Source organism: Polyergus mexicanus, unplaced genomic scaffold (genome assembly GCF_030449975.1).
Source record: "Polyergus mexicanus isolate NDT 795.1 unplaced genomic scaffold, iyPolMexi1.0 SCAF_10, whole genome shotgun sequence".
NCBI lineage: Eukaryota > Metazoa > Arthropoda > Insecta > Hymenoptera > Formicidae > Polyergus > Polyergus mexicanus.
The window spans coordinates 4218493-4246290 of NW_027223330.1; the positions used below are offsets into that span (position 1 = coordinate 4218493).

Here is a 27798-nt window from a genome sequence, read left to right on the forward strand (position 1 = left end):
AACGATAAATCTCGCAGAGAAGAATATTTTTTGTGAAGCAATCCATCATGTTTTCTGATTTGTCGTTTAAGAATATGCGACCGCGCAGACAAGAGTCTTAGGTGACATTTATTATAATTATGAGATGATGATAATATATGAATAATTGAAAATGAATTCATAAAATGATGAATATATGAATTTTATATATATATATTTACATTTTAAATAACAATAAACGGATGATTTAACTTTTTCAGACATTTATCTGTCCGATCTAAGAGAAACAATCAATCCAATATCTGAATTCTCTATGTTTGGGATTGTATCAGTAATTGACTGATAGAAATAATTATATTTTTAATCTTCTGTCAGTTGCTTTTTGCAAGCTTTATATACTTCTCATGGCTAAAAATCAAATACGAGATGGATGCATATAGCGCGTCGCATAACGATAAACAAACGAACTATCGGCTGAATACTATATTTTTGTAAAGTTTGTAATAAAGTAAATTTGCTGTCATGTCATGCATGGCAAGGTTTGCTCTGTTATTTGCATGAATTTTGCATCTCGTTGTGCCAGAGTATACTTTGTTCTGTTCTTTTCATATTGTGTACAACAAGGTTTGGTCTGTTCTTGTCGTAAATTTGCTATTAAAGCGTATATAACAAGATTTGACTTAAAGTTTGTGTTACACCGTAAATAGTATCATACGTGTTCTTGTATGCGTAAAATTTACGGGCAAGCAGTTTTCTATTATTTACACCATCGTAAGATGAAAAATTTTGCCATTAATTTACTTCAAACTTTTTGACAAACCAAAACAAGACACATGTTTGCTACACAATTGTTGTCATAATTAAAGCACACCTTGTCGCACACCTTTGGCAAAACGTGATTTTAACATTCTTGGCTACCTGGGAATATGAATAAAATACATCTCGCTTTTTCGACGCGTTCCAAGTGCTATTTCGGACTTCGCATTGTGAGGACGGAGTTTGACACTTGGCGTCTGCTTTCCAACGACTCTATCATCAGAGAAAAACTTTCAAACTAGAGGTTCGCGGTTGGTTTTTTGCAATTATTAGCTATATAATTAATAAACGTAAGTGAACTTAAGAAGATTCACATAATTCTAGCGTCTTTCTCTTAGCGTGTGGTTCTTATTTGCCCATCTTTAATATTTATTGACAATATTTAATATTTATGATATCTCGAGATGACAAAAAAAAATTTACCGTAATGCTGCTACTGAATCCTTTGTTTCTTCTTTGGTTTCTGTTATTCTATCCTCGATATTATTGATACTCCTTGTAACAATATCCTTCAACGCGTGCGTAGTCTCCTGCAACATGGCCTGCGTCTCATTGTGGAGCATCTGCACTTCATTTATTCTATATATTGAAACATTAAAATATTAAAAGTTAATAATGTCACACAAATTCAAATTTAATCATGAGAGGTTCAGATATAAAATTACTTGGGTAATTCATGTAATCTGTCAGAAGAATTCTCTATTAACTCTTGCACTCGCAATAATGTCCTGATATGTTCGTCAAAGGATGGAGCCAAATCCATCTGCCGCTCCGATGGTTTCTCTTGAACAGTCTGCGTCAGCTGTTTTATCTTCTCTAGAGAGTTCTCGATATCCTCAATCCTGGTGGCTACATCCTGCACCTATACAGAGTGATTCAAAACAACCTTCTATCCTTACAATGCCATATACTTGACTCAATTCTAAGACGATTTTTCCTTTGCCAAAATTTTTTCCGAGGCATAGTTTATAAATTATAAGCCAAAATAGTTAACGAATTACGGGCCGCGTACGCGAGGCAAGCAGAAGCGGCACAACTCACCATCCCATGCTGGTGATTACGTGAGGCGCTCGTTGCGATCAACTATTTGCTATATGCGATGGGGTATGTGTGAGAGAGAACGTATACGCGTATACATACACATTCTCTCTCTCTCTCCCCCTCTCTCTCCCCCTCACTCTCTCCCATACACACACACACACACACACTGACTCTTACCTTGTATGTAGAGATTCGTTGCCCTCATACGACTCAATAAATAATATTTCCGTATGATACAACGAGTAACTATCAAACTTTTTTTCACTCACAAATTGTACCGCTTATCGAATTAATCCACGCACTTTATCGATAAACTGAATTTATTAAAAAAAAACGATGTTATTATACGTCATTATATTTTCATATTTTATAGTTTCATGTTTTCGAAACTATCGAATTGACAATGTCGGAGGCTTTAGCCGATCACAGGATACATGATAACGTCGATCACGTGTAATGTGATACATTCAGTCGTTCGGCAGCCGGCAGCCAGCAACCCAGCAACGCCAGTACCGATATAACTTGCTTGTTGTCGTCGAGCAGTCTCCGCATCGAATAACGCGTTTCTTTCTTCGAGTTATTTTAATAATTAATCGGTAGTAATCGGTAGATTGTGATTAACCGTTATAATCGTTAATAAATTCAATTTATCGATAAAGTGCGTGGATTAATTCGTAAAAGTTCCATAAGTGGTACAATTTCCCAGCAAGCAAAATGATGCAAAATTTACGCAAAGTTTGCAGCAAACTCGAGTATGCCTTTACAGCAAAATTGTGACAAGGTGTGTCCACAAAAAGCTTAGCTTTTGCTGGCAAGGCTTGTCGCAATAGTGTGACGCACATTTTACGCAAATAATAGAGCAAACCTTGAGGTGCACGGCATGACAGCAAATTTGTGGCAAGAACAGGACAAACCTTGCCGTGCACGGGATGACAGCAAATTTGTGACAAGAATAGGGCAAACCTTGCCGTGTACGGCATGATGGCAAATTTGTGATAATTCTCTTTGTATAGGATGATTCAGAACTTCTGCGACAAACTCTGAGGAACGATAAATCTCGAGAGGAATATTTTTTGTGAAGCAATCCATCATGTTTTCTGACGCGTCGTTTAAGAATATGCGACCGAGCAGACAAGAGTCTTAGGTGACATTTATTATAATTATGAGATGATGATAATATATAAATAATTGAAAATGAATTCACAATATAATGAATATATGAATTTTATATATATATATATATTTACATTTTAAGTAAACAATAAACGCATGATTTAAACTTTTTCAGACATTTATCTGCCTGATCTAAAAAAAACAATCAGTCCAATATCTGAATTCCTTATGTTTGGGATTGTATCAATAATTGAACTGATAAAAATAATTATATTTTTAATCTTCTGCCAATCGCTTTTTGCAAGGATTATATACTTCTCATAACTAAAAATCAAATACGAGATGGATGCATATAGCGCGTCGTATAATGATGAACAAACGACCTATCGGCTGAATACTATATTTTTGTAAAGTTTGTAATAAAGTAAATTTGCTGTCATGCCATGCATGGCAAGGTTTGCTCTGTTATTTGCATGAATTTTGCAACTCGTTGTGCCAGAGTATACTTTGTTTTGTTCTTTTCGTAAATATGTTATCATATTGTGTACAACAAGGTTTGTTCTGTTCTTGTCGAAAAATTTGCTGTTATAGTGTGTATAACAAAATTTGCTAATAATTGATGTAAAGTTTGTGTTACACCGTGAATAGCATCATATGTGTTCTTCTTTGCGTAAAATTTACGAGCAAACCTTTTTCTATTATTTACAGCATCGTAAGACAAAAAATTTTGCCGTCAATTTGCTTCAAACTTTTTGACAAACCAAAACAAGACAAATGTTTACTAGACAATTGTTGTCAAAATTAAAGCATATCTTGTCGCAAAGCTTTGGCAAAACGTGATTTTCACATTCTTGGCTATCTGAGTTGTGAGTTAAAAAAAATTTGCTAGTTACTTGTTGTGTCACACGGAAGTATTACTTATTGAGTCGTATGAAGGCAACGAATTACTACATAAAAAGAATCAGTAAGAGAGAGAGAGAGAGAGAGAGAGAGAGAGAGAGAGAGAGAGAGTGCATGTGTGCGATCAGCTGTTTGCTACACGCGATGGATGTAAAAGAGAAAGACAGAGAGAGAGAGAGAAAGAGAGTGCGTGTGTGCGATCAGCTGTTTGCTACATGCGATGGGTGTAAAAGAGAGAGAGAGAGAGAGAGAATGTGTATGTGTGTGTATACGCATATACGTTCTCTCTCACACATACACCCCATCACATAGCAAACAGTTGATCGCAGCGAGCGCCTCGCGTAATCACCAGCATCGGATGGTGAGTTGCGCCGCCCCTGCTGCCACGCGTACGCGGCCCGTAATTCGTTAACTATTTTGGCTTATAATTTGAAAACTAAGCTTCGGAAAAAATTTTGGCAAAGGAAAAATCGTCTTAGAATAGTGTCAAGTATATGACATTGTAAGTACAGAAGGTTGTTTTGAATCACCCTGTATAACTCAGCATGCGATTTATAGTTTTGAAAATATAAGAAATGTGTGTTACTTTCCCAAATAGATTACCTCTAAGAAAATTGTATGTGCCTTCCCCATTAACGTAATTGATTCTCTATCCATCTTTTCTACATTGTTATGCAGATCCTCTTTGAGCCTTGCAATTCCCTCTATTGAATTATTTTCGATTTTATTCAATTTATTGAGAATATCGGTAAAATTATTGTTCCATATAGATGTTGTTTCTGGGCGACTATTTATTTCTGCAACTTTATTTTCAATATTCGTGAGCCATCCTTCCAAGCGGCTCTCCAGATCCTCCAAACTGTCCATCGTTTTCTGCATTTGTATGCGTTCTCTCTCATCCCTCTGCACGGAAAAAAAACATTGTTAACATTCCAAAAAATAGGATAGAGAGAAAAGAAAGATATACAGAGAAATGCAGAGGAAGGAAAAGCGAGTAAAGATTGAAGCTACAACTGGTGGTACAAAAAGATAAGAAAAGAGAGTTTATCGCAATACTTTAAAAAAAGTTAAACGGAAGTAAAATGGAAAAGAAGACGAGATTTATTTATTTATTTATTCACTATAAAAAATAATGTTTTTACTCGTTTTATTAAGTAAATGATTGACCTGCGCGAACAGATGCTCTAATCCAGAGATCCTTTCATCTAATTTATTCAGCTGCAGTTTCAGACCATCCACAGCGGATACACGCTTTGTTAAGATAGTTATAGTTTTCTTTAATTGTTCGCCCAGCTGCCGCTCTCTTGCTTCGTGCCTTTCGAGTTTTTCTGTATTCTCCCTCATCATATGTACTAAGCTCAACATTGCATCTTTAATATCTTCGTGACTATAAAATTTGATGTAACCATTTATAGGACATAGAATAAATATAACGAAATATTATGAAAACTGAATTTGAAAAAAGAAGAACATATTTAAAATATCAATTTATAAATTAAATAATTAATAAATTACATACGTTATCTCCCTGGTATGACCAATATTGATGCAAAAGCAATACAAGAGCATCAAAACAATGAGCAGTCTCATTGTCTTGTTATTGTTGCTTTTCCAAGGAACTGTAATTTATATTAATCTGTATTGGATTGTTTTTCTTATTGTTAGTATAATATATTATACCCATACAGCACTGAACACATTTTATGTTGCGATATTACAAGTTGCAATATAATATTCTAGAGACGTTAGGAACATATAACTGTAATATTTCATTAGAAATATTACAACAATATTCCAGAAACGTTACAAAAAACAATGTTCAATAACCGCTAGTTTATTCGCTTACCGCTATGTGGCGTGTTATGCTCTATCTATCTCGTATTTACGTTTTAATCATGAGAACTCGGGAAAAAATGGCCCATATATAATCCCAGACAGCACAAGGATGTCCTTAGGACATCCAAAGGGCATCCAGAACATACATGTAGGATATCTTGAGGATATCTCATTTTAATCTTCGGATCTCCTCTGGATGTCCTGAGAAAGAGTAAATGATAGCCGAGTAATAACCTCTGGAGAATCCAGGGAGATCCTGTGGAACATCCTAAGGATTTCTATAAGATATGTTAAGGATATTTTTCAAGGAATACGTTTCACAAGGAGCAAATTTTAAAATTTAAATATAAATTAAGATTGTATTCTGTTATTTACTGCCAATACTAAAAATCTAATATTAAAAATAGTTCACGTTTTTTAATATTTGAGGCTTTCATGCTGTACATGAATATTTTAGGTTTGGCTTTCGGGTTTGAGTCGTGTAATATTTTCTAAACAATCCAATAATTATATTTTTAATTTCTTGTCAGTTGCTCTTTGCAAGTTTTATATAATTTTCATGACCAAATCTCAAATACGAGTTCGCGCGTCGCATAACGGTAAACAAACGAACTAGCGGTTGAATACTATTTTTTGTTAAGTTTTTGGAATGTTGCGGACAGTAACATTTCTCATGAAATATTAAATAAATAATAATTTTGGATATATGAAAATGTGCGCGTCAAATTCAATTATTAATATTAAACGAAATTAATATTAACAATTAATTGCACATGTATATGTCCTCTGGAAATCCAAAAGACATCTAATATAATAGACAGGGCAGATATCCTATAGACATCCAGGGGGTTATCCAATAGACATTTATAGAACATTAATACTTATTATAATACTTAAGATTTCTAAATTATATTAAATAGCCGACACAACTAAAAATAATTATGTATTATATGTATATTAAATTTTTATAAATATATTTATAATAATATCTTAAAACATCCTACAAATGTCCTGAACCGTCCTGGACATATTCAGGATGATTCTGAGGATGTTTTGTGCTGTCTGAGAAACGTCAGAAAATGACGTCCCGTGGGTGTGACATATCGATGTCATTTTCGGGTCACATGAAATCTAACTTAGGACGTCTAATTGGTAATTTTGTGACTAATGTTTACCGTCATTATGACGTCAGTTTGTTACTTGGGGTACAATATCCATATAAATAAAATTTTGAATTTTACGAATTAAATTATTTAAAAATTCTTTAATTCTTTAATTTATTTTTATTATTTTTATTATTTAATTTACGTTACATCAAGTGTTTTTATCATACAATATATAAAGTAATATTTGTATTGTAACTACAGATATAAGGCAGTTTAGAAAAAGTAAATGTTAAGATGAAAACCATCTGTATGCTATATATTATTATACTATTATAAATAAATTTGCACAGTAATGTATTGTATTATTACAAGTATATGTTACATTATAAAATTACTGCAATGTTATATTGCAATATTACTGGGCGGACACTTTAATGTTATTGCAATCTTGTAGCAACATTATAACAATATTTTGCAATGCATATGGAATATTCCATTGTTACATTGAAATATCTACCCAGAGTAAACACAAAGTAACAGTAACATAACATTAATGTTATAATTTCCCACTCAACAATTTAACTGTTATGTACAAGGCATGTTATATCACAGTTACATTGTTGAGTGGGAAATTATAACATTGATATTATATTACTGTTACTTTGTATTTACTGGGTACCCAGCAAGCAAAATGATGCAAATTTCGCGCAAAGCTCGCAGCATGCCTTTACAAGAAAATTGTGCCAAGGTGTGTCCGCAAAAAGCTTAGTTTTTGCTGGCAAGGCTTGTCGCAATAGTGTGACGTACATTTTACGCAAATAATAGAGCAAACCTTGCTGTGCACGGCATGACAGCAAATTTATAGCAAGAACAGGACAAACCTTGCTGTGCACGGGATGACAGCAAATTTGTGGCAAGAACAGGGCAAATCTTGCCATGTACGTATGCCCATGATAGTAAATTTATGGTAATTTTCTGTATAGGGTAATTCAGAAACTCTGCGACAAACTCTGAAGAACGATAAATCTCGCAGAGAGGAATATTTTTTGTGAAGCAATCCATCATATTTTCTGACGCGTCGTTTAAGAATATGCGACCGCGTAGACAAGAGTTTTAGGTGACATTTATTATAATTATGAGATGATAATAATATATGAATAATTGAAAATGAGTTCATAATATATGAATTATATATATATATATATATACTGGGTGGCCCATTTTAATTCATCCAGTCGAATATCTCAAAAAACAAGCCCGGAAGAGAAAAATGTTTCAAACAAAAGTTGTGTGGCTTCAAGGGGGCCATAAGATGGTGACAATGATTTGACCTTGGAAAATCATTTGAAGGTCATGTGAAGGTCAACTTTAAAATCTTAAATGGAAACCTCCATTTTTTATTTAGTATTCTTGTAGCTGACATCGAGAGCTTTCCAAAACACTATAATAAAGTATTTTTTCATTAAGTACTTTTTGAGTTATTTTATATTTTAATCTGACATATTTTGATATAAAAAATAAAATATTTCGTAAAATATTCAGTTTTCGATAATTTTACCGTAATACTTCTATGTACAGAATAATAAGACAAATTAATTGGTACCAAAAAAAACAAATAATTGTTTAAAAAAATACATTGTAAATAATTTTCCTAAAAACAATTTTTTTTTTATACTAATTGAATTGTCTCATTATTCTGTACATAGAAGTATATATATATATATATACACCCAGTATATATATATATATATATATATATATATATATATATATATATTTACATTTTAAGTAAACAATAAACGGATGATTTAAACTTTTTCAGACATTTATCTGCCTGATCTAAAAGAAACAATCAGTCCAATATCTGAATTCCTTATGTTTGCGATTGTATCAGTAATTGAACTGATAGAAATAATTATATTTTTAATTTTCTGCCAGTTGCTTTTTGCAAGCTTTATATACTTCTCATGACTAAAAATCAAATACAAGATGGATGCATATAGCGTGTCGCATAACGATAAACAAACGACCTATCGGCTGAATACTATATTTTTGTAAAGTTTGTAATAAAGTAAATTTGCTGTCATGCCATGCATGGCAAGGTTTGCTCTGTTATTTGCATGAATTTTGCATCTCGTTGTGCCAGAGTATACTTTGTTCTGTTCTTTTCGTAAATATGTTATCATATTGTGTACAACAAGGTTTGCTCTGTTCTTGTCGTAAATTTGCTATTATAGCGTGTATAACAAGATTTGCTATTAATTGACGTAAAGTTTGTGTTACACCGTGAATAGCATCATGCGTGTTCTTCTATGCGTAAAATTTTCGGACAAGCCTTTTTCTATTATTTACACATTTACAGCATCGTAAGACAAAAAATTTTGCCGTCAATTTGCTTCAAACTTTTTGACAAACCAAAACAAGACAAATGTTTGTTAGATAATTGTTGTCAAAATTAAAGCACACCTTGTCGCAAAGCTTTGACAAAACATGATTTTAACATTCTTGGCTATCCGGATATCTAATGTTTTTGCAACTTCTTGCTGTATGAATTAAATTGCTATGATATTTTGTTGCAATATTACAAGAAGGTGATATCTTAATATGTTGCTACAATCTTATAGCAATCGTAAAGAAATGTTTCGCAACTGATTTGCAATATTGCGATGTTTCAATAAAATTATTTTGTAATATGTCCATAACTTTTTTGTTATGGGATATTACCCAAAAAGATTGTTAGATATTGATAAAATCTAATATAAATTAAGAAAACAGTGAAAAATCTCAATAAAATTATACTAAACAAATAAGAATGTCACTACTTGTGTAAGCTATAAAATATCTTTTTCTATGTGTCTAATTGAATGAACTTGCATCGAGATAAGAAGCACGCACTCACCCATGATGACCCCAAGAAATGTAGAAAGAAATCACTCATAATAAATCATGCTTAATTATCAGTTATACTCGCGTAGAAGACATTTAGTCTCAAGACGATTCTGTCCCTCAGCGTTTATAAAAGCATGTTTGAATTTATTTAATTAATTATATATTATTGTATGTTATTATATACATATTAGTTATAAAAATTCTAATATTAATATCTCTATCCGTGGATTTTGATTTCGTAAATATTAATAAATATTAGATTGTGTTATATTGTATTATATTATATTATATTAATAATTGATAAATAATGGATAATATATATATATATATATATATATATATATATATATATATATATATATTATTCCTTTTTTATATTTGTATATTTCATTCTACGAAATATTAACTTTAGTTGCTGAACCAAAATTAATAAAAAAGTTTATTTCAACTTCTTAATGTTCTAAAATTTATCTTCTTTTAAATATTAATTTTTATGTCGATTATATCTTATATATATTATCTTTAGAACTAAATTTGTAAATATCATTAATATCCCAGTAAACACTGTTATATTAATGTTATATAAGAGTAATAAAACGAAATGTTACAAAGGAAATACTATAAGTATTTCCGGTAAGTTACTGGTTAATTATAATATGTTTATTATAATTTCTCACTTATAAATATAATATGTAATATAATATATGTTATATCGTTATTATATCGTATAGTAATACCATATAGAATTGGTTCATATAAAATCCACTATAGATTTGGTAATTAAATAAATATAAAAAATAATTTATAAAACTAATTAATAACTAATAATTTATAAATCTATCTAATTTATAAAACTTGCGATTTAATTTTTATAAAAATTCCGATTTTTTGCTTCAAAATATAGTAAATAGTAAATTTGCTTTCCAGTAGTAAATAGACTATTTTATTTACTCGCCCAATTTCAAATAATCTATTTAATATTCTGGATCTCTTGTTGAGATTGTGGCTGCGTTCCTATATTCACTACGAGTACTGAAAATCTATAGTTTACGTCACGTATACTATAGATTTTCAGGTACTAGCAGTGAACATCGGAACGCAGCCTTTATCAGAAATTAAACTGTCAAAAAAGAAGATATATTTTGTATCTTATGTTAGTATCCGTCTTTTGCGAGTTTTATGTGTATTTCATTGAATATGAATTAATTAAATCTGATTTTGCCGCGTAGCGGCAAGCGAAGGAACACGTATATAGCAATATTATATTGCAATGATATTCTGTTATATTATAACACTAATATATCAATATTAAATTGCAGTAATATTTAATATAGTAAACATTATAATATTACATAATAACACATATAATATATTTCAATTATATATTATATAAGTAACTTGTGTTATATTATTTGTTACTACCATTTTATATTATTACAATAAACAGTGTTTACTAGGGATATCTGTTTTTATTTCTTCAAACTTTTTGTTGCATAGAAGTTGAAATATTTTTTATATACTAGGCGTATTTTTTTACCTTTGTGAGGTTTTTTCAGAGGTTTATATTATCTTTAAAATTAAATTTATAAATATCATTAATTTTTACATATTTTTAATTTGCTTAAACAAAAATTAGTTAAGTAAAATACTTTTTTGTAGAATGTATATTTATTACTAAGTAACTTCTCTACACAATACAGCTCCTTTCTTCTATGGAAGTGATGAAAGAATAAGATGTGTGTAGCTATTTATGGACACATAAATAAGCATTCCTGCAAGAAGCCATGTGAGCCATTATAGCCATCAAGCCATGTGTTTCAAGTGCGCGCAACAGATCTATTTTATCTTTTATATAAGTGCATTACTAACAGATGTGAAGCAAGTTTTGAAAATTCATTAATTCATTTATTGCAAGGCAATCAAATTTTATTTTAATAATTTTATTATTATCATATATATACATACGTGTGTATGTGTAATAAAAAAAATAAACAGAATGTAACAATAAACTTTTTCAATAATAAAGAAAAATTTATTCTTTTTATTTCTATGCAATTATTAAATCCTTAAATTTTACTATATTTAATAACAAAACAGATGTTTATATATATATAACATTATGTACATGCAAAATATAATGTATACATATTTTTATTATAGAGAGAGAGAGAGAGAGAGAGAGAGAGAGATGTTAAGATTTATAATCTTTTAAAGTATAATTATTGAAAAAGCAAGAGAGAGAGGGAAAGATTGCAGTATGATGTATATAATTTGCTGAGCTGAACAAGGAATATTCCTTCATAACAGGCTATATTGTGCTATAAATAGAATGCTAAGAAGACTGGTAACTGTTACGCGTACAATGTTAATATAATTTTTATATAAATGTTGCACCATTATTTTTCAATAAACATTCTTATTAGAAAAAGTTCAAAGTTTAGAGATATATTTAATATTTTTGATATTTTAAAAATCCAGGAATATTCTGTTTTTAAAATTTTAAGAATTCAGATATATATCATAGAATTTGTAGAGATTGAAGTTACTATATTTTGAAAAATTTAAAAGATTTGAAAGATCTTTGAAAGATTTAATATTTAAAAAAAAACAAGAATTCTTCTTTTTATTTGTGAATTTATCAATTCTATATATTTATTTATAATTATTGTTAGAACTATATTTTCAAATTCAAAATTCAAAATATTTATTTTATCGACTAAGACAAGAAAAGCACAGAGAGATAACAATATTTAAAACTCTAAATATTAAGAATATGACAATGTATAAAGAGAGGATAAAATACAGAGTGAGGCATTTAAAACAGGCCATCTGAATAACTCGGCTGCTTTTGGCGATAGAAAAAAATGAATCCGACCAATTTTGCTTGGTTTCAAGAACATAATCTGATGCCAATAGTTTTTTTTGTAGGTGCAAAATTGGTCTGATGCATTTTTTTCTATCGCCAAAAGCAGTCGAGTTATTCAGATGGCCTGTTTTAAATGCTCCACCTAGTATATAAAAATGCTCAAAGATATATATAAATGGCTAAAATATAGCAAAAAAAATATTTATTATAAACTTGTAATTAAATAATATTAACATAAACTTTTTTGTTTTAAGCGATAAATTTAATTTTTATCTGTTTTTTATCATTCTCGCAATATATTTCTCTTTTCTTTCCCCAATATCAGCATATATACATATATCATTTTGAATTCCAAAAGTTTAATATAATGCAATAAAAAACAGGTATAAATGTTTATAAGAAAATTAATTAAATTTTCATGCATTATTCGACTTTGTATGAAGTGCACTTTGATAATAGATAAATTGCAGATATAAAAGGGAGATAAATTGCAGATATCAATAAAAAAATTTCAAAAAAAGAGAAACTGATCGAACGACGCAACTTATTTAGTGATTTCAATTAGTCTTGAGACAGCATTTTTCCATTAATCGATCAAAATCTCCAAGAAATTGCAAAAATGTGTTTGTGATATAAGTACCCAATAAGCAAAACTATATTTTTGAAAATATTTCTCAAAAATTTTTAAAAATGTTTTTAAAAATATTATCTGCTCATTGGATAAGTAATATACAATACAATCGCGATGTAAATCGCGTTTTTAATGCGCAATAATTAAATAAATCGGAATCAAAGATGTATGCATAAACGAAAAGGCGAATAAAATAGAAAAGAAATGCGATTATAAAATAAGAGGCGATATAACAGATAGATGAATAGCGTGTGTTAATTCTTTTCCGTAAGTATCATGTATAAAGGGAAAGAGCGAATATACAATTAAATATTATGTCTATCGATATCAAAAAAAGACTCGATTTTTGTTTCGACGTAAGAAGGACGATTGAAACGATCAATATCGATTGCTTTACTCACTTATCAAATTTATATCCTTCTGACGAAAAAACGTATGGCGTAAATGCATTCAATCACAGGCGACTGTTTTCTGACGCGACTAGCGGTGAACTGCAGAGACCTGATCTCGCACTGTATGCCAGTAGATATAAAAGATTTTAAAAATCCGCCGAGAGTCGAATAGTGCAGCATTACCAACCTTTATAAATGAAAAACAAGTTTTGTTTTTAGCTGCATTCTTCAAATATTTCTTTTCCATCTGCCTTTAAAAATCTTGAATATAATAATTGTTTTATCTTGAGCATAAAAATACAATATAATGCTATTAAAAATAAGAAGAATATAAAAAATATTTTTAAAAATCATAAAAAATAAATGCAGCACATCATTACCCGAGAAAAAAATATACATACCCGGGAAAAAATGGCCTTTTTATAATTATATACATTTATATATGAAATATGCTCATATATAAATTTTATATATAATTATATATAAATATATATAATTGTATAAAATTATATATAAATATATATAATCTCATATACGGTTATATGACAATATATAAAACATCATACAGGATTATATATAACTATATATACATCATATGATAATTATATATAATCATATATAATTACCCAGACAGCACAAAACATCTTCAGGATCATCCTGAATATGTCCAGGACGGTTCAGGACATTTGTAGGATGTTTTAAGATATTATTATAAATATATTTATAAAAGTTTAATATGCATACATTATTTTTAGTTGTGTCGGCTATTTTATATAATTTAGAGATCTTAAGTATTATAATAAGTATTAATGTCCTATAAATGTCCACTGGATAACCCCTGGATGTCTGTAGGATATATCTGCCCTGCCTATTATATTGGATGTCTTTTGGATTTCCAGAGGACATATACATGTGCAATTAATTGTTAACGTTAATTTCGTTTAATATTAATAATTGAATTTGATGCGCACATTTTCATATATCCAAAATTATTATTTATTTAATATTTCATGACAAATGTTACTGTTCGCAACATTCCAAAAACTTTACAAACAATAGTATTCAACCATTAGTTCGTTTGTTTACCACTATGCGACACGCGAACTCGTATTTGAGATTTGGTCATGAGAATTATATAAAGCTTGCAAAGAGCAACTGACAGGAAATTACAAATGTAATTATTTTCTATCAGTTCAATTTCTGATGCAATCCCAACATAGGGAATTCAGATATTGGATTGTTTAGAAAATATTACACAACTCAAACCCAGGAGCCAAACCTAAAATATTCATGTACAGCACGAAAGCCTCAAATATTAAAGAACGATGAACTATTTTTAATATTAGATTTTTAATATTGGCAGTAAATAACAAAACATAATTTTAATTTATATTTAAATTTTAAAATTTGCTCCTTGAAACATACGAAAAATATCCCTAACATATCCTATAAAAATCCTTAGGATGTTCCACAGGATCTCCCTGGATTCTCCAGAGGTTAATATACGGCTATCATTTACTCTTCCTCAGGACATCCAGAGGAGATCTGAGGATTACAATGGGATATCCTGAGGATATCCTACATGTATGTCCTGGATGCCCTTTGGACGTCCTAAAGACATCCTTGTGCTGTCTGGGTATATACATATAATCATATATATTTGTATATATATTTATATATGACCATATTTCATATATAATTATATATCGGCCATTTTTTCCCGGGTATATATTGGGAAAAAAGTAAATAAAATATTACTGATATATATTATACTGGTCTAGTTTCTACCGAAGTATTTTTTAAGAGAAAATTTTTTTATGGACTGTTTTTTAAAGGTAAATAATTTTTTAAACTTTTTGTTGCATATATTAATTTTTATAATTATCCAATTTTGCATTTTAATATAAATAGATATTATAAAAAATTAGAATTGTATGATAAAACATACTTTTTGTTAACTTTAAAAGTTATTAACTTTTATTTACCTTTAAAAATTGTGTTATATTTTAAGATTAACATAATTAATAGGTTTAAAAATCAGCAGGAATAGACAAAAAATAGCGGACCAATCAAAACTGGTTTTTTTGTGGTCAGTCTCTGATTATAGTGTCTCTAGTCTCTAGACCTGATCTATCTTATATTTATACTCCTGCCTCTTGCCAATCCTTAAGCGGGGAGCACACACTTTTGCATAAGCGCATAATCGTAAGCATAAGGAATTTGATTGGTCAATTTCCTTATGCATAAGAAAATGGACCAATGAAATTCTTTATGCTTATGATTATGCGCTTATGCAAAAGTGTGTGCTCCCCGCTTTAATAAGACAAAAGTAATAGTGTAGGAAGTATTACTATGAAAAAAACAAATAAAAATCTAAAATTTATATGATTTCATAAATCTACTTATTTACGCAAAAAATTATTCTTTTCCTTTCAATCAGTATTAATATCCCAATAAATGGAATGGCAGAAATGGACGCCTTAACGTTAGGCTCACATAGGTAAGTAGTAAATAGTCCAGAGATCAACATATATAAATTTCTATAATATCTTAATATCTTAATATAATATCTTATATAATATATGTGAGAATAAAAAATTTTACGACACGTTTTTCTTTTTCAGATTGGTTCATCTTGATTTAAAAGGAGCACCACCACGGACTTGTTATTTTGAAAAGGTATACGTTACTCGTAAACGCTTGCCTTATTTCATTGACATATTTTAGAACTTTGTGTATTTGAATCCAGAAAAAAAATTTTTATAATATAATTGTTTGCTGTCATGTTGCCAACAACTACATTATTAGCAACATGATAGCAACCTCACAGACACTTGGCTATCTGGGATAGTACATGCAGATAACTGTTGTCAGAGATTGTATCTTTATATTTGAATTGATATTTATAATTGTATGTGACACACAAGAGCATGAAGACAAATGTATTTGTCTAAATAACATTTATAAAAGATAGTGATATTTTGAATTTTAAGTAATCAAAAGAATGAGTATAGTTTTATGAATTAGAAAGATTTAGAAACTGAAAATAAATTATTGTTTATTATATCATTATAATAATAATAACAATCTAACATAATTTTTTTTAAATTTTGAATGAACTGTAACGATTTTAATTCTAGTATAATTATCATGATATATATTTAACACGTTGACAGTTATCATCAATTATAACTTTCTTGTTTCTTTGTTTGCATTTATTTTTATTCTTATGATTCAATAGAATATTTACAGCTTTTTCCATTATTGCGAACATGGGGAGCTACTGGTTTATTGCTGGAATGGGAGGATACATTTCCTTACAATCGAGAACTTTCTCCAATAGGAAGTAATGGGCCAAGCAGTTTAGCAAGTGGATATACAATTCAAGAAGCTGGACACATTCTGCAAATAGCAGGAGATTGTGGCTTAGCAGTTGTCCCATTGATACAAACTTTTGGACATATGGAGGTATACAAAAGATATCTCATTCATTTTGAGATTGATTCATTTTGTATAAAATTAATTATGACACATAATTATTAAATTTTTATATATTTGCTTTTGAAATTATAATTCAAGAAATATTGCTTCATAAATTTGATTCATCATTATTCATTTATTATAATTTTAATTATAGTTTATCCTGAAACATGACGAATGGAGGTCATTGCGTGAAGTAGAAACTTTTCCAAGTTCTATTTGTCCATCAAATCCAAGAACTTTACCATTGGTCAAATCATTATTACGTCAGATTGTTAGTTTTCATCCTGACATACAATATCTACATATAGGTTCTGATGAAGTATGGCACTTAGGCCTTTGTTCAGTCTGTACTAAACGAGCTGCAGCCAGTAAATATGGCAAATTTTCATTGTACTTGGAACATATTTTGGCAATAGCTCAATACATTCAGGAAACTTATCCATACTTAAAGATTATCATTTGGGATGACATGTTGAGGTCAATAGACTTACAGGTTTTGAACGGTATCTCGATAGCTTATTCGCGTTACATGTATATGGTTATGCAAATCTTTTTGCTAATAAAACTAATCTTTTCTTTTTTCGCTTTGCAGAATATTATATTGGAAAATATGTAGAACCTATGATATGGCATTATAATCCTAGGGACAATTTTATGTTGCCTAATGGTATCTTTTTACTCCGTTTTTTTACCACGTATATTTTTAGAAATTCATCGATATATAAAAATATTTGCTGGATTATAATTATTGCATGGAATTATAATTATTGAATCATTTGTTAGGATTGTGGGATAAATACAGCGCAGTCTTTTCCAATATCTGGATAGCAACTGCATTCAAAGGAGCCACTGGTTCCACACAACATATACCTGTAATTCGACATCATATAAGCAATCACGAAAAATGGCTAGAAGAATTGGGAATTCATGTGAGTAAGGTACATGAATTTCGAGGCACAGCATTTACTGGTTGGTCAAGGTAAAGAAAATCAGAACAATTATTATACCATCTTAAAATATAACAATAATTACAATTGTAATTTTAGATATGATCATTATGCTACGATGTGCGAATTGTTACCCACAGCTATACCATCATTAGCTTTATGTCTAAAGGTTTGGCTCTATGGCTATTCAGAGGAGACATATGCACAAATTGCAAAGAGCTTAGGATATATTGATCATCCATTGCATGTAATACCACAACCTAGACCAATCCCGATACCTAGTAATTTGCTTTTTCCTGGATGGCAGGTAGCTGTGGGTATGGAGTGGTTTCTTAATTTCAAGACGAAATATCATAACATTATTAACAGTGATCAGTAAGTACACACAAAAGCAGTTTATATTTATTATAATATAAAAATCTTTTTTTTATTTTCTAAATTTATAGAATAATTTTTAGTTATTTATTTGTATATATATAAAAGATATATATTTATTTGAGAAATATATTGGAATATATATTGATTATTATTTAAATATAATATATAATACTGATTATTTTTAAATATAATAAAATGTTTTTTTGAATATTTGAGATCTTAAAAAGCTGAGAATGTGTGCATTTGGATCTCAATTATATTCAAAAAGTAATTGTCCTCAATAGAATTATGACGTGGATGAATCCATGGCAGGTGGCAAATAACTACACAAATCCTATGCAGTTGGAGAATTTAATACCTACTTTTACAGAGTAAGTATTTTTACAGTAATTGGCTATATAAAAATAGATTAGATTTTGCAAATTTTTTGACACATTGTACCAAGAAATAGAATTTATATTTTTATTTCAGATTATTATTAGAATTGTCTTCTCTGGAGGGCTATCTACGAGTTCAAATGGAAGCGATTTTCTTCTCGTCAATGATTGAAGAATGGTTAGGCACCAATATTCAGCCGATAAAAGTAAAATTAACAGAACTGAAACAAACAACTGAAAATCAACTAAAAATAAGTAGTCGTATATAATATTTTTTTTATTTGAAAAATCGGCGATCAGTTTCGGATATATCACATCCGAAATGAAATAAAACAACCACGAAAAGTTCCATTTAAAGAGACTATGAAATGCTAACTAATGATTAGATAATTAATTATTTTTTGGATGTAGAGGAAAATTATTTTTATTATTATGGTAAGTCATTGCTTATAAAATGTAAGATGATCTATTATTTTAAAACTTTAGCATATTTAAAGGAAAAAAAATTATTAAAAAATAAATACATAATTTTCTGAGAAAGAATTTTTTTTTTGGTTATTTACATTAACGGACACCTCGCCAATAACCTTGACCTTGTCATATGTTGTCAAGGACATGACTCTCAGTAACTTTTTTTATAATTTCTGAGATATTTAAATTTAAAGTTTGATTCAAAACGAAAATTTGGTTTGGGATGTACAACGTAACTCATACCAAATTTGATAATTATTTACATTAAAAATTTGATTTGGGTTAGGTTATATCTTTCGGAAGTAGACCGTAGGGGGAGGGGGGCAGAATCCACTGCGTCCACATATATACTTTTTCATCCACACAACAATTGCGAAGCGGATTTCGCTTCGCGTTATAAAGTATATGCGTGGACACAGTGGGTTGCGCCCCCCCCCCCCATCCTACGGAGGGGTCTACTTCCGCAAGATATAACCTATCCCAAATCTATTTCTAATTTAAAACTAAAATTCACGCTTCTGGTTATACTTATATTAATGCTTCATAACTTTTGTTTGTAGAACAATTTTTTAATAAACAATGAGCGCCAACTAAAATCTATTGTATGTTACTCAGGGTAATAACCTTGACAACATATGTCAAGGTCAAAGTCATCGAAGCTGGGTTCCCTATATTACATAACCAATATATCAATTACTTTCTTTAGCATTGACACAAAGTGGCAAAATTTTCAAACTTTTTTGGTTTATAGCTTTTTAATAAACAATAACCGCCGATTAAGTTATAAGGAAAAGTTATTTAAGGTTATGTCCTTGACAACATATGTCAAGATCATCGGCGAGATTCCGTTGATGTAAATAATTACCAAAAAATTTTTTATAATTTATTTTTTAGATATGTACTTGGCATATTTTTTTATCTTTGTTACAATAATGTATGATATAATGTAAATATTTTACATATTATACAAATTTTATTAACTTGAAACATCGCGGGCGACGTCTACCTTTTCATTTACGGCCCTGCGATATGGCCAACTTTGGATTGAATATTATGATCAAATGACAACATCACACACATCAATCTCTAATGCACGAGTCAGAAATTGGCCGCAGGGCATGTAAATAACGCAGGGCAAAAAGTGAAAAAGTAGATGTCGCCTGCGATATTTCAAGTCGATAAAACTTATATAATATATAAAATATTTATATTAAATCATACATTGATGTATCCGTTTCAAATAGCGGTACAACCTTTATCATATCGAAATTTTCACATTATTATAGAAAAAATATGGGTACCTTTCCATTTGTTAACCTAAATAGCTTTTGAAAGCAACTATTATGCTCAAAATAGAGTTCAGTTTGAACTATTTAATTTGATATATATTTGTTATGGTCTATTTCTTTTAGTTTAAAAGATAAAAGGGGGTGGTCACTTTTGGTGGGACATCCTGTATATATATATATATCCAATACGATTAACGCGCATGCGTGACAACTTTCCCTTTTAACATGGCGGCATTCAATTGGGGACGAGAATATTGTGGTGGGGGATAGGACATCAGCAATCTATCTATCAGCACAGATGAATAGACAGATAGCCAATGGCCTAGGTTAAGGCGAGACTGCCATTTCCGTGCTCAGATTATTGACACACTATGCCCCTTACCGACAGACTATGCTCCTGGTTTGAGTCCAGACTAAATATATCCAATTTTGTCGATAGACTTTGCTCTTAGGTGCAAATCCGGACTAAATGACCACGAGACGAGTGTGACAGTGTGAGAGATGAAATGATGAGAATAAACATGAGATTAATAGACAGATCAGTGACGCGATATTGCAGCGGTGGCAAGCGGCCGGCGAACTAGAATAGTTTATGACAGATAAATTAATTATTTCAATAGTAATATAAAAGTTAATTATTATATTTTTTATATTACAGTGTAACGACCAAGTCGTCACTGTAAATATGTGTAAATATATGTAAATATATATGTATATAACTCCGCATACCTCGCTTCCTCACCCGGCTATACCTATCCTACTTGCGCATAACATTCTTCGTGCTATCTCGCTCGCACGTACTCCGCTCACGCTATCTCACTTACCCCCCCCCCCCCCGCGAAACCGACTCCTACCAACGGACCGACAACGGATAGTGGGGGCACCGGCCGGGTATATAAGCCCGGAGCCCGGCCGGCCGAGACATCGGGACCAGATCCCATCCTGCGATCCAAATCCCAACACAAACCTAACCAGCTACCTCTGGGGGCTAAGGCTTTTCTTAGCTCTGCCGGATTTCTCTGGCTCTCGGTACCTTAGGGGCCGAGGTTTTTCTTGGCCCTACCGGGTTTCTCCGGTTCCTCGTACCAGCCCGGGCTGAGGTTTTCTCAGCCCCACCGGGTTTCTCCGGTTTCCGTTGCAGGCGGAGCTTGACGTGACACTCGGGCCTGCCGGCAATACCCAGCCGCCCAGCCTCACCGTAGTGATAAGTCGTCTGTAGATATTGCGCCGTAGTCTTAAGCCCGTTAGTTATAACTCCACTAGTTCTAACCGCGCCGTAGGAATAAGCTCGTTAGTAATAAACCCGTTAGCTATAAGTCCGCTAGTTCTAATCGCGCTAGTAATAAACCTGTTAATGATAAGCCTGCTAGTTATAACCGCGCCGTAATCTTAAGCTCGCCTGTAAATAAAACCGCCGTAGAAATTAAGCCGCGCTACCGCCGCATGCCGCCTTGCGTGTCTTGCCGCTTATCGCTTCGCGGCCGCCGCTTTGCACGTCCGCTGCACATTGCCTCGCGCCTGACACCAGCTTTCTGCCTACCGCACGCTGACCGACATCGCCTGGCCCTGCACGCTGCTTTGTATATGTTTGCTTCTGACTAAAATAAATTATCTTGTCTACCTATACTGTGTCTACGCAAGCTTGAATCTCCCCTCCTCTCGAACCCGAACACCGACGAGCCGATCCGAGCGTCGAACGAGGTGACCGCGTTACAACTGTTGAAATAATTAATTTATCTGGCATAAACTGTTTTAGTTAAGTCAAAGGAGCTTAAATCAAAATGTAAGGAGAGAGTGACAGAAGCGTAAACAAAGCTTCTAGGAGACAAAAATTGAAACAACGAAACGTAAAAGAAGCGTTTTTTTTTATATTTCGTTGTTTTAATTTTTGTTTTCTAGAAGCTTCGTTTACGCTTCTGTCACTTTTTCCTTACATTTGATTTACGCTCCAATATTTATTTTTGTCCGAGTTTTGCTTCTTGGCTATCTATATGCAATCTATATTTGACTTTTTAACATAACTATTTTAAATATGATAATACTAATACTTATAGTTTTTTTTCAATAATTTTTAATAAAATTATACGATGCAATATCGCTTGCATTTAAAAATTTGTTTTTTGCGTCCGATAAAAAAAGAAACTATTAAAATAATTGGATTAATGCTAGGAATATATTTTATTTTCATATATATTTTTTATACATTTATATACTCTAAATAGCGTCAAATGTTAACAACATTATTTTTTAAATTTAAGTACTATTATTTAGTAAGCCCAGAAAAAAATAGATTAAATATAAATAGATATAATATTATATCTAATAATTAAATCTCGTTAGATGTAAAAAATGGAAAACTTAAGATTTACTTTTAGATTTAAGCATATATATCTTATATATTTTTAGATCTACTTATGTAACAATTTAGATCTAATTGTAAGTGGATCGATATAAATCTATGTAGATTTACACTGGTAGATCTATCTAAATCTCTGTAGATCTTCAAAGATCAACTTAGATTAAAGTATACGTATGATGATCTATTTAGATCTACTGGTGCAGATGAATTTTTGAAATAGATCTGCATCGATAGATCTATCTGGATCTAAATGGATCCAAATAGCAAAGAAATGATTAATAACCCAGACAGCACAAGGATGTCCTTAGGACGTCCAAAGGGCATCCAGGACATACATGTAGGATATCCTCAGGATATCCCATTGTAATCCTCAGATCTCCTCTGGATGTCCTGAGGAAGAGTAAATAATAGCCATATATTAATCTCTGGAGAATTCAGGGAGATCCTGTGGAACATCCTAAGGATTTTTATAGGATATGTTAGGGATATTTTTCGTATGTTTCAAGGAGCAAATTTTAAAATTTTAATATAAAATAAAATTATGTTTTGTTATTCACTGCCAATATTAAAAATCTAATATTAAAAATAGTTCACGTTTTTTAATATTTGAGGCTTTCATGCTGTACATGAATATTTTAGGTTTGGTTTTCGGGTTTGAGTCGTGTAATATTTTCTAAACAATCCAATATCTGAATTCCCTATGTTGGGATTGCATCAGAAATTGAACTGATAGAAAATAATTACATTTGTAATTTCCTGTCAGTTGCTCTTTGCAAGCTTTATATAATTCTGATGACCAAATCTCAAATACGAGTTCGCGTGTCGCATAGCGGTAAACAAACGAACTAGCGGTTGAATACTATTGTTTGTAAAGTTTTTGGAATATTGCGAACAGTAACATTTCTCATGAAATATTAAATAAATAATAATTTTGGATATATGAAAATGTGCGCATCAAATTCAATTATTAATATTAAACGAAATTAACGTTAACAATTAATTGCACATGTATATGTCCTCTGGAAATCCAAAAGGCATCCAATATAATAGACAGGGCAAATATATCCTACAGACATCCAGGGGTTATTCACTGGACATTTATAGGACATTAATACTTATTATAATACTTAAGATTTCTAAATTATATTAAATAGCCGACACAACTAAAAATAATTATGTATGCATATTAAATTTTTATAAATATATTTATAATAATATCTTAAAATATCCTACAAATGTCCTGAACCGTCCTGGACATATTCAGGATGATCCCGAGGATGTTTTGTGCTATCTGGGATGTAATTATATCTAATTAAATCTCGTTAATTTAAAAAATGAAAACTTAAAATCTACTTAGATGTAAGCATATCCCCATGCGCACATTTTCATATATCCAAAATTATTATTTATTTAATATTTCATGACAAATGTTACTGTTCGCAACATTCCAAAAACTTTACAAACAATAATATTCAACCATTAGTTCGTTTGTTTACCGCTATGCGACACGCGAACTCGTATTTGAGATTTGGTCATCAGAATTATATAAAGCTTGCAAAGAGCAACTGACAGGAAATTACAAATGTAATTATTTTCTATCAGTTCAATTTCTGATGCAATCCCAACATAGGGAATTCAGATATTGGATTGTTTAGAAAATATTACACAACTCAAACCCGGGAGCCAAACCTAAAATATTCATGTACAGCACGATAGCCTCAAATATTAAAGAACGGTGAACTATTTTTAATATTAGATATTTAATATTGGCAGTAAACAACAAAACATAATTTTATTTTATATTTAAATTTTAAAATTTGCTCCTTGAAAAATATCCCTAACATATCCTATAAAAATCCTTAGAATGTTCCACAGGATCTCCCTGGATTCTCCAGAGGTTAATATACGGCTATCATTTACTCTTCCTCAGGACATCCAGAGGAGATCTGAGGATTACAATGGGATATCCTGAGGATATCCTACATGTATGTCCTGGATATCCTTTGGACGTCCTAAGGACATCCTTGTGCTGTCTGGATTAGGTAACTTTTTTTAAAAACCAAGACTTCTTGAGAAGATCAAGAATCTTGATAATTTATCTTGGTATTGTCTTGATAATTAATTTAAAATCTTGTCTTGATTTTGTCTTGAAATTCAAGACAAGACCAAAACTACTATGAATGCTGGCTATTGTCATCTAAAATTAAATTTATATTACCACTTGATGTAGTGTTTGTTATTGCCCTATAATTTTTGTCTGAAAAAGTTTTTTTAAAAATGCTTAGTTTTAAAAATATTTTTTCGCTTCCAGACTGTTGAATAACCTGGCATAGTAAATTCTATATTTTTTATTATAGATGCCTTATGTTAAATATATAAGAATCTAGAAAAAAATTGATTAATGAATTTGTTGCTTCCCATACAGCACAGAAGATTGCAGTAACATTTGCAATATTGCCGCAATGTTGCAATGTTGCTGCAATGTTATTACAACATTCTATACTATATAGGTTATATCTTAATTATTAGAATAATACCAATAAACAACTTTTTTACAATACTATAAATATTGCATTTTTTATTTTATACTATACTACCTTCAGATCCCTTTCAATGTGCGAGGGATAAATTAAAGAGAGCAGAAATGGTCACAGATGTAAATACTGATACCGACGAATTATTTGCAAAGAAGCGAAGAAGAATTACAGCAACTAAATGTTTAAGCAGTAGTGATACAAAGGAAGAAGATGAGTTTGCTAAATTTTTGCCAGCATTCCCGCATCAAACAATTGTGCGACAAAAAAACTGTGAAAATAATTCATCATTATTTGTATATTACAACAAAGGGGATACAAGTTGTAAGAAAATTATATTTACATTAACGTTGCTATTTACAAATTGATTCTAGATTATTTATTAATTAAAAACAAAAATATTACAACCGAAGCACTGGTCAATTAGAATAGATTTGGCAATTTCAAGCATTATATTTTTAAATTGTCATTAATGTTACAGCTAGAACATCATCCCAACAATCACACTATTCATCGCAATCACAATTGCAATCCGAAAAACAGAACTGTTTACCTCATTCCAATTTTTCTCAGAATAATAGATAAATGTCAATAACAAATAAAAAAAGTACCAATAACATCTACTGGTAACTTACATTTTTTAAATAATTTCTAATTTACCGTTCGGAAAGTAGTTGCCAATTGCTTTGGATAATCGAAATATTGAACTGTTTTTACTCTCTTTTTAACCATAATTATAGCTTTAAACATCCAAATATTGATTGAGATTTTTACTACATTTGTTATCAGGTACTTCACAATCGCAGACAATAAAAAAGAATGTTAAAGATCTTTCGCACTTAACCGATTTTATACGACGCAATAACTTTTCTTCAGATTTTGAAAATGAGCCTAGTAATTTGGCGCAATGTGCTAAGAACAATGTAAAGAAAACTGCACATAAATCTTCACCATCCATTGCGCAATATGATAAGCATAGGTAAATTGAAAGTCGGTCATAATTTTTATAATAGGCTCGTATATGTGTATTATATTATCAGTAATTAATAATTTATTTACATGATTGCAAACGATGCTTCATTCAAAAAGTACATTATAAAAGCTTTAACGGATATAAAATATAAAGTAAACATTATTATTGCGAATCAAAATGATGAACGAGACACATGTACAACCTGTAAAAAGAATCAAGCAAACGACGAAAATGAAGAGCGATAGAATCCATTCATTTCTATGTTTCCTATAAAAAACGACGAGGAGTTATAAACATTAGAGAGATTCTTAATGGACGAACAAAATCGCGCAAAATTAGTAAAATATTTGTTAATTTTCATCCATTTATGTTTTTCGTGATGGTTTAGACAAATATATTTAATTATTATAATTTTGCACAGATAAAACAATTACACAAACTTGGTGGCCAAAATATAAAACATACTGTACAAAACATGATGAAAAAATGCTTTGCATTCGAACTAACGCAAACATTCAGTTGGTTTGGAAGAAGGAACAAAAAACAGTTTTCCAAACTGCGCTTTTGCACAATTGTAATAGGTAAATCTGAAATATTTGTTACGTCCGGTGGACTCCACGATTATTTTCTTTCATGTAATATTAAACGTCTACGCTCTGGAACTCTTTGCACTTAGCATAAACAATAAACTAAAGGAATATCTAGCAGGCGAGACTAATATTTCAAAATCTAAACCATGCGTGATAAATATTCGAACAAAGGTCCTCTAGAAGACCAAGAATTTTAAACAGCAACTAAAAGATACTTGAACCATGAGAAAGGTCGAAATCTAAACAGTGCGCATGCAAGAGATAAATAAATAGATCAAATAATATTTTTTTTCTTGGAAGTCGTCTAGTGAAAACGCGTTATAGGAAAAGTCTCGAACAAAGGCCCTTCTAAGAACTAGAGTGATATTTTATAAATGTAACTATGATCCGCGATTGACAATGAGACTGGCGACATTCGACACCACGTGTTCGCCTGCTAGATCACCCTTACGCTTGAGATAAAACTCATGTGAATAATAAAACTGTCAACTTAGCCGATCATGGCGGACTCTGCAGTGGACGAGACTTAATTTTTTAAAACAAAAAGTCTACACCAATAGGCGCAACCTCTTGAATCTTCTTTTGGAAGGGAGACACCCTCAACTCATGAGACGGGCACCATTTAAAAATTGATTGGTTAAAAAAGAACATTGCTTTCCTAATGGAGAGGGTACGCGAAGAGACGCCAAGATTCGATATACGCGAAATCCTGGCTCAGAAAAATCTTTGTCTTCGGCTCTCGATATAAAATACCCTTACATCAAGTCTGGCTACAACTCACTCCGACTTATTGAGTCTTCAAGCCTATTCTCGCAGTTCTATCCGCGA

At 30.9% G+C, this 27798-nt stretch overlaps 2 protein-coding genes across 6 annotated transcripts in view; one reads left to right on the forward strand and one right to left on the reverse strand.

The window, feature by feature from the left end:
* The window catches only part of LOC138936780 (putative leucine-rich repeat-containing protein DDB_G0290503), a 36716-nt gene extending 23041 nt beyond the window's left edge, over positions 1 to 13675 (reverse strand). For all 3 annotated transcript variants that reach the window (XM_070302432.1, XM_070302433.1, XM_070302431.1), the window contains exons 1-6: positions 13579 to 13675; positions 5369 to 5468; positions 5017 to 5236; positions 4453 to 4752; positions 1461 to 1657; positions 1219 to 1374 (exon numbers count right to left, since the gene is read on the reverse strand). In XM_070302432.1, coding sequence (XP_070158533.1) covers positions 1219 to 1374; positions 1461 to 1657; positions 4453 to 4752; positions 5017 to 5236; positions 5369 to 5468; positions 13579 to 13627 — 1022 coding nt within the window. In that variant the 5' untranslated portion in view covers positions 13628 to 13675. The remainder of the gene's footprint in view (positions 1 to 1218; positions 1375 to 1460; positions 1658 to 4452; positions 4753 to 5016; positions 5237 to 5368; positions 5469 to 13578) is intronic.
* Positions 13676 to 15869: 2194 nt separating this feature from the next.
* LOC138936824 (hexosaminidase D) lies at positions 15870 to 19271 on the forward strand. Of its 3 annotated transcripts, XM_070302561.1 has the most exons (10): positions 15870 to 16069; positions 16194 to 16248; positions 16822 to 17037; positions 17207 to 17555; positions 17645 to 17719; positions 17836 to 18031; positions 18099 to 18168; positions 18307 to 18374; positions 18662 to 18748; positions 18849 to 19271. In XM_070302561.1, exons 1-10 carry the CDS (start codon positions 16032 to 16034, stop codon positions 19021 to 19023), a joined length of 1329 nt encoding a protein of 442 aa, XP_070158662.1. In that variant the 5' UTR covers positions 15870 to 16031; the 3' UTR covers positions 19024 to 19271. The 3 variants fall into 3 exon arrangements, with proteins under 3 accessions (XP_070158662.1, XP_070158661.1, XP_070158663.1); XM_070302560.1 differs by having other exon boundaries at positions 18099 to 18374; positions 18849 to 19270; XM_070302562.1 differs by lacking the exon at positions 18849 to 19271 and having other exon boundaries at positions 18099 to 18374; positions 18594 to 18742.
* Positions 19272 to 27798: the final 8527 nt, after the last annotated feature.

Bases quoted from the DNA above. Each gene is read 5' to 3' on its own strand.
- LOC138936824 (XM_070302560.1), top strand. From the start codon at position 16,032: ATGGCAGAAATGGACGCCTTAACGTTAGGCTCACATAG. The intron at 18,375-18,661 runs GTAAGTACACAC...TGTCCTCAATAG, and splicing joins AACATTATTAACAGTGATCA to AATTATGACGTGGATGAATC. The intron at 18,749-18,848 runs GTAAGTATTTTT...TTTTTATTTCAG, and splicing joins TTAATACCTACTTTTACAGA to ATTATTATTAGAATTGTCTT.